This window comes from Gekko japonicus, unplaced genomic scaffold (assembly GCF_001447785.1).
Source record: "Gekko japonicus isolate JY-2015 unplaced genomic scaffold, Gekko_japonicus_V1.1 scaffold1085, whole genome shotgun sequence".
Lineage (NCBI taxonomy): Eukaryota > Metazoa > Chordata > Lepidosauria > Squamata > Gekkonidae > Gekko > Gekko japonicus.
The window spans coordinates 510,526-522,666 of NW_015159746.1; the positions used below are offsets into that span (position 1 = coordinate 510,526).

Here is a 12,141-nt window from a genome sequence, read left to right on the forward strand (position 1 = left end):
AGCAGTGGGGCCAGGACACTAGGAGCCCCCCCCCCACTGTTGCCCCCACCCCCAGCACCAAGAAGACTTGCCGCAGCTTTGGAGCCAGGGCCATAGCCAGGATTTTGTAATTCGGGGGGCCTTTAAATAAGTTGGGGAACAGTGACATCGCAAAATAAAAACATTTTAAAAATTAAATTTTAAAAACTCACTTTTGCATCGTTTGCAGTCTGCTTATCTATGCTTGGGGAAGGGGTGGTGGTGGGGAGTCCTCCAGGTGGCCCAGAGAGTTGGGGGGCCTGGGGGCTGCATGGAAGTCAGGGGGCCAGGCCCCGAAATGCCCTACTGTAGCTACAGGCCTGCTTGGAGCTATCCTTCCTGAGCTAAGACAGAAGTGTATGAGTTGGAGGCTTAAAAACGGTGATCTAGCTCACACTAACTCAGCTTGGAGGGAACACCTCGACTGACTGGACATTTTGCTGTTTTTGTTTTTCAAAGCTTTCGTGGAGATTAGTGGGTGTCAGTGGAAAAAGAAATAAAAAGGTACAGAGAGGCTTCTTCTCTCACTGGTGGTCACATTTCCCGCCTGACTACTTCAAACAAGCGATCCTGATGACAGATCTCATTTTAAATACCCCCTGCTGTTTCCACTGTGCTCATTGCTACTAACTAGGAATATTCCTAACTTTCCAACCCCAAAAGAGGACATTTTATCAGTGTTTTTTTTTTTGAAAGAGCCCAGAAGAGGATGAGCACAAAAAAAGAGGACGTCTAAGCTGCGGTGGCTCTGGTGGTTAAGACGCTGAACTGCAGGCTGTGGAAGGTTAGTAGTTCAGCAGTTCGAGACCCGAGTTGCCGCATGACGGAGTGAGCTCCCGTCTCTAGTTCCAGCTCCTGCCAACCTAGCAGTTCGAAAGCAAGAAATTGCAAGTAGATAAATAGGTACCACTTCGGTGGGAAGGTAACAGCGTTCCATGCGCCTTAATTCTGGGAAGTCTCCAGGCCCCACCTGGAGGTTGGCACGCCTAATGAATAACATAGGTCCATTCTCCAGTCGTCTGCCCACATGCCACCCCATGTTATGGAGGTCAGTGTGGTTGAGAATGCTAATGTTTTGTTTTTAATCTCTGGTGAGACTAGCTCAGGTAGGCGAAACGGTTGGGCAGTGATCGCAGTGTCCATCAGATTCCTGTTCCGTCTCAGGAGCCCAGTGTTGAGAGCCAGGGTGGTGCAGTGCATAGGAGGTTGGAGCCAGGTTCAAATCCATGTTATGCCACGGAAGCTCCTGGGTGAGTTTGGGCCAATCGTGTGTTCTCGGCCTAACCTACCTCACAAGATCATTGTGGTGATGAAAGGGAGGAGAGGAGAACCACGTAAGCTGCTTTGGGTCCTCATGGGGGAGAAACGCAGGACATGAATGAAGCAATTAAACATCAGACTGAACGCTGAAGAAGAATTTGTCCCGCAAGGAATGGGCCATGAATGGGTGGGGTGGGGTGGAATTACAAGGTCCAGCTAATAGACAGTCTGCGGTTGTAACCAGAATCCAGTAAGGCACAGGGAGGGGAAAACAAACATGACCCAAAAACTGGAATAAAGAACCAAAAGGGTGAGAAGAAAGTTTAATGAAGGGTCAATATTTGCTATTTGCTTGAGGACACTCTAGCTCTGACTTTGATAGCCACACAGGTGCTTTTTGGATCTGAATTGGAAGATGTTCTAATTCAGCAACTGTGCATTTGGCACCAGGCACATGACTTTCACCTTTTGAGGCCTCACAAACATCTTTGTCATGTGTCTTTAGATCTTGCTGCTTAACCTTCCTCTTCCTGGTCCAAGATTCACTTATGGGTTATCTTATTGCAATATGTATTTAAGTTATGTGCACCTCAGTATTGTTTGACCTCTGAAGAAGGCCCCAATAGGGCAGAAACGTGTTAGGTCATGTGTATTGGCCAGGGCCGGCCCGAGGGGTTTCTGCGCCCTAGGCGAGGCTGCAGATGCCAACCTCCCGGTGGGGACTGGAAACCTCCCAGCTGGCCGCCCCACCGGTAGCCCAGCGGCAGGGGGGCCGGGTGCTCGGTGGGCAGCGGCTGCTGCTCCAGTGGCAGGTAAGGAGCGCTGCGAAGAGGCGGTAAAGGGCGTGCCATGGGCGTGCCGAGGTGGAGGGCTGGCTGGCGGGGAGCGCCTCTGCGCTCAAGCGCTGGCAGAGCGCTCGTGCATGCCAGGCGGCCAGCAGCAGGGCGCGCTTACCTTTAGTCCTTCCTGGCGACGCCTGCAGCAGCTCCGACTGCCTCGGCTCCCCTGGCAGGCCTAGTTGGCCGGGTGAGCCAGCCCTGGTATTGGCCCTTGTGTTTAGGCTATACTTTTTTACAAGACTTTCATTGGGCCCTTATGTATGTTTTTAACTGTCGCCCCCATCCAGGGCCTGGCGCTCTAGGCCAATGCCTAGTTGGCCGGGTGAGCCGGCCCTGGTATTGGCCCTTGTGTTTAGGCTATACTTTTTTACAAGACTTTCATTGGGCCCTTATGTATGTTTTTAACTGTCTTTCTAATGAATATTTTTTAATATTATAAGTTTTAACTAGGTTTTTAATATTAGCCCTTCATTAGACTTTCGTCTCACTCTTTTGGTTCTTGTAACCCAGAATCCAGACAGGAATAAAGGAAACAGATCTACTCCACCACCTTCATTCAACCATGGCTTGTTAATGCATGCGAGATCAGCCATTACATCTGATGTTGTATTGCATTTGCTAATGTGAAATGCAGTAAAGGGCATTCAAACCTGGTGGCATGACTTCCATTCTTATGGAGAAATATTGAAGCAGTATAGTCAGAGAGTTTTATAGTCAGAATAAAACCTGTTCACTATTTTGGACTTTATTTTATTTTAATATTTAATTTCTCTGCTGAATTTCTGCGTAAAACATCCAAGGTGGTTTATCATCTCAGAATAAAAATGCCAATGTAAATTGTAAAACCGTAATATAAAATGCATGATGAGCTAGTGGCAATTAAACATTAATACCACCATTTTAAGATAAGCAGGAGTCAAAATCAGAGGGAGGTAGGGACAGTAAAGTCAACAGTTAAAAATAGCAGTGAATTCTGTTACTTTCCTTTGTACCAAAAGTCTTCTCAAATAGGTAGTTTTTCACTTGACCTCAAAAGGTTAAAAGAGAGGGCACCAAGCAAGCTTTTGCCACATGTGGTTTCCATGATCTGGGAGTGGTTGCTAAAATAGTTGCTATACTGAGTGGGTATTATTAGTTCCTAAAAGCAATAACTGCTTTTACAATTAAAATTATTTGAAGAAGAAGAGATTGGATTTATACCCTGCCCTTCACTACCCAAAGGGGTCAGAGAGGCTTACAATCTCCCTTCCCTTCCCCACAACAGACACCCTGTGAGGTAGGTGGGGCTGAGAGAGCTCTTTCGGGGACTGCTCCTGAGAGAATAGCTCTGAAAGAAGTTGTGACTGACCCAAGGTCACGCCAGCAGCTGCCTGTGGAGGAGTGGGGAATCAAACCTGGTTCTCCCAGATTAGAGTCCGTGCTCCTAACCACTACACCAAACTGGCTCTCAGGCAAACAACTACAAAAAGTTTACACAGAAAAAAATATAAAACAACAAATGAGTAAGCCAGTTGACACTGTTAATACCTGCATAGTAATTAGGAGCCTGGAGAAATAAAAACACACCTGCTTAGCCCCTACAAGATTACAGGGATTTCCTTAAAGGAGGGGATGATCATAGAAAAGTCTCAGTCCCTATCACCGCCTGCCTAACAACAGAAGGACCCCATTATATTCCGGCACACGTGTACAACACAATAAATTGCTCATTTTGGTCATTCAGATGGTTTTATGTTAGTCCATAGGTACTATGAAGGTTCAGTCTGCATGTTGAAATGCAATGCATGATTTATGTTGTAACAGTCTGTGGTTTTATGTGATGTGGGCTGTTGCAACCTGAAACATTTTGCTGTAACAGTCTGAGGAGCGATACCTGATAATATTCCCTAGGAATTATTAAACAGTTTTTTAAAAAACTGTCCTGTGAACTGTCAAAATTTTGCGTCACCTCTGGTGTCTAATGATGTACTTTAAAATGGACTGCTGGCTTTTGAAAATATTTCCAGTTCAGCCCTTTGCAGGAGAAAGTCAAGAGCCCCAGAAACATGTTCTGGTGACGTTTGCAAGGGAAGGTCCAAACAGAAAAAGACATTACTCGTGACCAACTGGCCCATTTTCGCGTACGCAGCATTCTGTGACTCACGTCCAAATACTTTGCACAGAATGGGCTTTTTTGTAAGGCCTCAAATTTGGGGACGTGTCAAGGGTCATCATTCTTCAGATTACATGTGTTATTGAACAACTGTATATTGTTAAATATTAAAGTAGGGGGGAGTTTGTGACCCCTGCGAAGTCTTTGATTGTTTTCTGGTTATCTTTGCCTACTTGATAAAGACTCCTGATAGAATACATTTGTATCTTTCATAGTTATCACTGGCGGGTTTCCCATCTCGAATCCTCCACTATGGAAAGCGATAAGTATGGGAAAGACAAGTTCCTCAATCCTACCCCTTACTACTGTAATGTGAGTATCATGCTTCCTATTGAGAGATTTCGGAATGATTTTCAGGGTATATTTATACCAACACATCAGTTTTGAGCTGGGTTTAGAATTCTCTAACACAAAGTGTTATGAGGAGAAAGACTGATGTTTAAAATAGAACAAAGTCTGAGTCCAGTGGCACCTTTAAGAACAAAAAAGTTTAATTCTGGGTATAAGCTTTCCCCATATATACCCCAGAGAGCACTACGGTCGGGGTCCCAAAATCGACTGACCCTCCCAGGTACCAAGGATGCCAGGCTTATTACTACCAGGGCCAGGGCCTTCTCAGTGGCGGCTCCATACTGGTGGAATGAGCTCCAGGAAGAGATCAGGGCCATGCGGGATCTTTTACAGTTCCGCAGGGCCTGCAAGATGGAGCTCTTCCACCAGGCTTTCAACTAAGGAGCTGCCTTCACCACTACCGCCAACAACCGTAGCTATAGATCCTGGCCCTTAATCTTGACATCTGGCCTGTGCTGCTGCGTGACTTAGGAAGATCATTGGGCTGAAAAACTGCTTGTCTGAATGCATTCTCCAGTACGCCATCTTAAGTAATTAATGAAATATTGCCAGCACCTTATGATTTTATGATCTTATTTGTAACTGAACTAAATGATTTTATGTGGATTTGAATGGTTTCTGTGTCCCAACCAATGTAAGCTGCCCTGAGCCTGCTCACGGGGAGGGCAGGGTTTAAATTAAATAAATAATAATACTATCCAGAATTAAACTTTGTCGGTCTCAAAGGTGCCACCGGACTCAAAACTTTTATGTTTAGAATGTCTTTGTAATCACTTTTCTGCCCTTAGTTACCTGTGTGTGTATGTAGAAAATCTCTGCCAACTGAGTGTAACAATTTTTGCATCTGAAGACATCGCCTCTGGTTTATTAAGGCTTACGCCCACCACTAATTCACTGTAGCACCACAAGACTGATATTTTGGCAGTTTAAATTTGTACAGCGTAGGTATGCCAGTAAAGTGTAACTTGAGGAGCCAAAACCTTTAATTAAAGGCAAAGTAATCTTTAACTTCCCTATATTTTTTCACAATAAGCTTTTTTTGATGTAGTGCAAGAAGAACTGCACGCAGAATTCCGAATGCGGCCACATAAAGACATAACAAAACTGGCATTTCCTTTCCTAATAATTCCTAACATAGACTTTGCCATTTTTGTCATCTCTGCCCAGTAGGTCGACCGATCTATTGTTTCGATGGGTTCTCCTTTGTCATGGGACTGGAGCCTGTGTTTGCGATCTCTTTCCTCTGGCTTGTCAGCTCCAAATGGGGTTACATCAGGGGTCCCTAACTTTTTGATCCTGTGTGCACTTTTGGAATTCTGGCACAGCTGCAAAAAGGCTACTGCAAAAAGGCTACTGCAAAAACGCAGAGCCAATTACAAAATGTCCAGGAGCAAGGTTATGCATAATTCTAATAGTAGCTGTTCAGCATTTAAGGCAAGAGCTCTGCTTAACAGGATGCCTTTTTAAATGGGGGTCTTTCTGCTTACACACAACATAACTTCGTTCACACACTGAGGTTCCTAGTGTTGTGGTGGCAGATGCCGCTGAAGCAATTTGTAAAAAATGTGCACAGCCAATCAGAAATGCTCGTGGGCAAAAGCCCCATCTGGCCCCTGCCCACTTTCTAAAAACACTTGGTGGGCACTGGGAAAGGTGTTGGCAGGTGCCACGTTGCCCACAGGCTTACATATTTGATGGTAAAATATTAGCTTGTTCAGCCAGTTCTGAAGCTAGATACACAGTCCAAAAGCAAGCCGAGATACAGTGCCAAGGTCAGGATGCCGAGAGAATCTGTCAGAGTTCTCGGGAGCAAAGAGCGGATGCTGGGAGCCGGGACAATGTCCGAGATTGCACGGTTGCATCCGCACTGAGGCGGGTGTGAGTGGTTGCTTATACTCCGATCCTCCCTTCCCTGGGAGGTGACCTGCAAGGACTCACGGCCTCTCACGTTGCCTTTGCAACAGCTGAAGTCTTGCACTCCTCCGTCTCTCCCGTGCCTCCAGATGCCGGCATGCCCTGCGTCTGGGACATTCAGGTGAGCTAGGTGGGGACTCTGGCCTCGAGGTGTCTCCGACTGGGGGTGCTGGGCCAGGCTCTTCCTCCGACTGCACCTCAGATGCTGGAGCCTCTCTTCGGGGCTGACTCTGGAGGAGGCTGGGTTGCTCTTTGCCTCTTCCTTGTCGGAGGAACAGTCAGCCTCGGTTAAGCCACGACCCATGACACTGGGTTTAACCAGTGCTCTGTATTGTAAAACTCTCAAGAAGCATGGGATAGTTGGTTGTATTTGTGAGATTTCTGTTGCCTGTGTGTTCTTCTGAAAGATGTAATATTTTAAAAATGTGTTATTATTTCACGTACCATTTGTCTTCTTGAAATACCTTCTAGCTCTGCAAAGTCTATTGTGCATCTGCCGTAAATCTGCAGACTCACTTCCTTGGAATCAAACACAAAGCGGTAAGAATCAGTTTCTCTATAAAACTACATTACATGGTGGAAAAAGATTTCACTAAGTAATAGACGACAGCAAAGTTGATCAAAGCAATGTAAGAAGTGGAACATTCAGCCATTTAGGTTCTAGAACTACTGGTTAGGGTTGTTCAGATTATTACTTTCCACCTTCACAACACACATGGCAAGACTGAGAGTAGATCTCATGCTTGTCTTGTATTCTTTCTTCCCGCCTCTTCCCAGCCCTGCTCCATGGGAAAAAATGACTGTCCAACAACACTGTTTACCTGTCTCGATTTTAATCGTTCATCACAAAACAAAAGTGAAACTCAGAACCATGTGCTTTAATGTATTTGTATTAGACCAAACTTAATAATTTACAGAAGTTAGTAGCCTTGTGGAAGTATTTAGTAGTCCATCTATCCATATGTATTTAACATCTATGGCTGGTTTGCCAATAGGTGAGCAGGCAAATGGCTATTCACGTGCCTGTTTTTGACATGGACCAGGGATCTTTGAATGGTCCCTTTCTCCGTTTCTGACATAGCTGTAAGAGTTCTTGGGAAGATTATTGATTCAATGAAGCGTTACCTTCCTAAAACCATTGAGAATGGTGGAGAAATCTAAATGAATACTTTCTTTTTTTCACTGCTGTTGTGAAACACAATCTAGTTTCTGCTTTGGTTTCTCAAAATTAATGGTTCTTCAGAACTGTGATAATGGAAAACATTAATAAATGAGATAGAAATGTGGATAATTACTATTTCTAAGTCTTTATTTAGAGTCTAAATCTTGATGTGCCCCCTCCTATTTTCTGTGAAAACTCAATAATATACAAATGTTATGTTTTTTCTCCCCCACCCATCTGAAAAACAATCAAGGTGGAAGACGCGTTGAAAGCTCATGGCATTGGTAAGTGTTGAAATATAACACCAGTTGAATGTAAACCTTTTATTGCCTGGGCCAGAGGTTCTACAAATGCAGATAACTGTGTAACTGATTACTTAATTATAATGTGATGGTTTTATCACTCTGTTTCATTTCTTCAGGATATGGAGCGACTGGCCATTGGTGTAACTGTGCTAATGTTGTAAAGTGAGCATTGGTCTGGAGCAGCTTAGGGAAGGGCATTAGAAATCTTTTGGATACTGGAGTCTGAATTCCAAAGTTTGTGATCACCTATGCGAGAAATTGAAGTCTCTCATCTATGTGTGTTCTCTGGTTTTTATGAGTTACATCTTATTGATGTGGACCAGTTCTACAGTCTCTGAGGGCCAATGTTGCTTTATACCCCATATTCCCAAGCATAACGATGGGTGGTGAAGTTTACCTTTTACTCTTTAGCTCTGTTTTATTTAACCCCATAGGCTAGAGGTGTAAACCATGGGGGGGTGGGGGTGGCAGCGGGGCCCATTTAACCCCATAGGCTAGAGGTGTAAACTGTGGGGTGTGTGTGTGTGTGGCAGCGGGGCTCAAGCTCCCTCTGGTATTTCCCGGTGGGGGCAATGTCGCCTCTGGGCTGTCAGGCCCTCTGGGATTTCCCAGCAGGGCCAGTGCCTCTCCTGGGCTGCCTGGTAGCATTGTGAAGCTGCTCAGGGTGTCAGGTTCTCAAGTACGGTAAGACCTGTTTGTCTTTGAGGCAACTTAGTAAGTTCCTAGGATGCACAGGGTTGGCTTTGTTTGTTTGTTTTTGTAAAAGTGGTGGTAGGAACTTCAGCTGATAATACTGTGTGTGAGGGAACGAGAGAGGTGGAAACAGCATGGAAGGGGGGAGGGAAAAATAAATCCATCTAGCAATCAGGCGGCCTCAGTGGTTGGTCCAGGTGGATAGCTGTGTTGATCTGAAGCAATAGAATAAAGCTTGAGTCCAGTCGCACCTTAAAGACCGACAAAGATTAATTCTGGGTATAAGCTTTCGTGTGCATGCACACTTCTGAAGAAGTGCGTGCACATGGAAGCTTTATGCACAGAATTCAACTTTGTTGGCTTTAAACTGGACTAAAAATGTATTTCTTGTAGTCTGCATCACAAGCTCTGATGTAAATATAGTTGGTTTGAGTGCAGTAGCCCCTTAGATACCAGCAAGATTTTGGGGGGTATAAGCTTCTGAGAGTGAAAGCTCTATTTGTTCGTATCTGACAAAGGGAGCATTGATTCTCAAGAGCTTATACCCCCAAAATTTTGTGGACTCCAAGGTGCTACGGGGCCGGTTTAACCCCAGAAGAGCTTTACACTCAGGAGATAAGAACCTTCTAATGGTCTCTGGCCCGAGAGAGCGCTTGCTGTCCAGGGCTTTTTCTGGTGGAACACTGCCAGCTAACATCCATGCCCAGTGGCATTTGTTACCTTTCCGCGGGGCATGCAAGGCAGAGATGTTCCGTCAGGCATTTGGTTGAGGACAGTGATGGTCATAACATAGTCTGGCACTCTCCCCGTCCCTTCATCTCCTCCATCTCCTCCCACCTCCCTCCTCTGTGAGGCTGCGGCATCTTCTGTAAGTGTTTGCCATCAGCTGGATGTTAAATGTTTTTTGGGTATTTTTTATATCTTAATTCTGGAATGTCTAGCTGTGGTTCGTGAGTTGTATTGGAATTTTATCATTGTTGTACGCCACCCTGAGCCCTGTCTTTCAGGGGAAGGGTGGCCTCAAAATCCAATTTAATAATTAAATAAATAAAAACAGTATGGGCCTAGACCAGGTTCAGCCCTGTATCTCTTCCCCCCTCTGGAAACTGAGAAGTCTGCACCCCTGCTATAGGCCTCTTTGCTGCAAAACAGCATGGTGGGGGTAACTTGCAGTGGGGGTGCCAGTCTCCCCCCCCCCAATTCTCACACTACTTTGCTCTCACTGGGTTTTTGTCAGCGGATCTGTTGCAAAAGTACTTCTTCCCCACGCACCTGCTCCCAACAGTGCTTTGCAGCGAAAAAGGGAAAAAAAGCGGGCAAAAGGGTTGTATTATGCACAGCTGCAGTATAACTTGAAGTTTTCCCTCGTGCTTCTAGATGGAAACAGGTTGATATTGTGTTCCGTGCTGGTGTGTGTGAGATAGCTAGCATGTTTGAAACACTGGCGGTGAGAAGACTGATGGTTATTCTGAATGCGTGCAATGAAAGTCATGGAAGTGGCTGTCTGATCGGGCTCTGTACATTCCACGTGGATAAAGTCATTTGACCTATGGAGTTTTTTTGTCTTCAGCTGCCTCGAGAGTCGTCATTGGCTGTAGAATAAATTATGAATCGATTAATCTGCACGTAGTAGAATGCTGGTGCATTGTGCATATGGGGTGCCTTTGAAATCCTGCCATTCTTTGCCTGCTGTCTTGTGTGTGCATGTACTTGGGAAATAGTTTGATTTTTGATTTAAATCAGTTGTCTATAATTCCATATAGATCTGTATAATTCCATATACATTCTGAGAACTGGTGTGTGCATCTCATGACGAGAGAGCTCCTTTTTATATGTATTGACTTTCTTTTGCAGTTAAGCCTCTGCACGGTTCAGGAGAGCCAGTCAGACTACCAGAAAGCCTTCCAGAAGGTGGTGAGTGTCTTTTTTAACCAAGGGTATCTGTTACTCAAATGGAAAATACAAATGCAAAATCCTGGATTAAAAATCTTAAGCACTTCTGTTTACTGAAGAGTATTCACTTTAATGGGATGTTGACAGTTTTTTTTGTAAATAATTGCAGTAATGAATACTTTTTTAACTCATAAGATCTTAGATTCCTTTATCTTCACATCCACATGCAGCCTTCTTCTCTTACTGTTTGTTTAGAAGAAAATAACCCTGTAATTCAGTGGGGTCTACTCCTGGTTAAGTATACATATTTGCCTCAAAATAAATCCTATTGAACTTAGTGGTATTTACTTCAAAGAGAACATTCACAGGATCATAATTCTGGAATTCTGAAAGCACTTGCAACCAGTGTTCCCTCTAAGCTGAGTTAGTGTGAACTAGCTCACAGTTTTTTAGCCTCCATCTCACACATTTTTGTCTTCGCTCAGGAAGGATGGCTCCGGAGCAAACTAACTTATGCAGTAGCCAAATTGCTGGATGACAACTTTAATGCCAGTAGCTCACAAAGTAGAATTTTTGCTCACAAGACTCCACATCTTTGAGGGAGCATTGCTTGCAACCATTGAGCCATAAGTTAATATTGCACCCTTCTCCCTCTGAGAGGAGGACATCTTGATGGGTGTTTCCCACCCTATCCTTAGGAAGGCAAGAACCAAAACTTCACTTCCTGTCCTCTTGGTGGGACACGCCCCTCAATTCAGTTTTTGTCCCTGCCTCAGGGAGAGCAGCACGAAGTTGGCACTCGTGCCTTTTTTGACTACTTTCTGTTTCTACTGGCTTTCTGCTTTTGGCCGTAACTCTGTAGATGTTCCTCCTTCTCTGCGCCTCCTCCCCCACTTGTTCTCTTCTACCTTTTTTCTTTCCTTGACTGAACTCCCCCCTGACGCTCTGGCCTGGAGCATTTCAGACCAGGGAGACTTGAACTGATTCCTCTCAGAAAAAGAGAGGGAAAACGCTCTGCCGCCAGCACAACTCAAATGGGCAAACTTAAAGCTGCGGCCACTACCTCTGCCGGCGCTGCGGGTCTCACTGCAACACAAGGAGGGCGCACCAAAAAGCGGCCCCATTCTCTGCCCGCGGAGCACGCCGTAGGGGACATCTTGGATCAGGCGGCAAAGCGGAGACCCCCGAGGAAACTGGGGAGGGCTGCGGGGCAGCTGTCGCTGCTACCATAAGCCAATATATGCCTGGTGCCAGTGTCCTGGACATTCCCAACAACCAGGGCCTTCCGGCAATGCCTTCTGATGATGCGGCATTACCTATGGATCTACTCATGAGTAACTCCGAAAGGGGTGCAAACGCGATTTTAGTGCCAGAATAATGCAAACCTTCAGGCAAGCCATGAGAGAAGAAATTTCTAACTTTCACAGTAGGGGATGGTAGCCACTTTCTCTCTCATAGCCCTCTACCCCCAGGGAGAACTGGATAGATCTTACCCTGAGGAGGAAAGGCCTCACTGGCTGATCAAGGCAGCTAGAAAAGATCATGTCTCTTCAA

At 45.3% G+C, this 12,141-nt stretch overlaps 1 protein-coding gene across 1 annotated transcript in view; it reads left to right on the plus strand.

The window, feature by feature from the left end:
- Positions 1–794: 794 nt before the first annotated feature.
- LOC107105526 overlaps positions 795–12,141 on the plus strand; it is a 27,551-nt gene continuing 16,204 nt past the window's right edge. Inside the window, exons 1-5 of the mRNA XM_015405524.1 lie at positions 795–802; positions 4,485–4,581; positions 7,006–7,074; positions 7,950–7,980; positions 10,549–10,608. Of these exons, the coding sequence (XP_015261010.1) occupies positions 4,522–4,581; positions 7,006–7,074; positions 7,950–7,980; positions 10,549–10,608 (220 nt within the window). The 5' untranslated portion in view covers positions 795–802; positions 4,485–4,521. The remainder of the gene's footprint in view (positions 803–4,484; positions 4,582–7,005; positions 7,075–7,949; positions 7,981–10,548; positions 10,609–12,141) is intronic.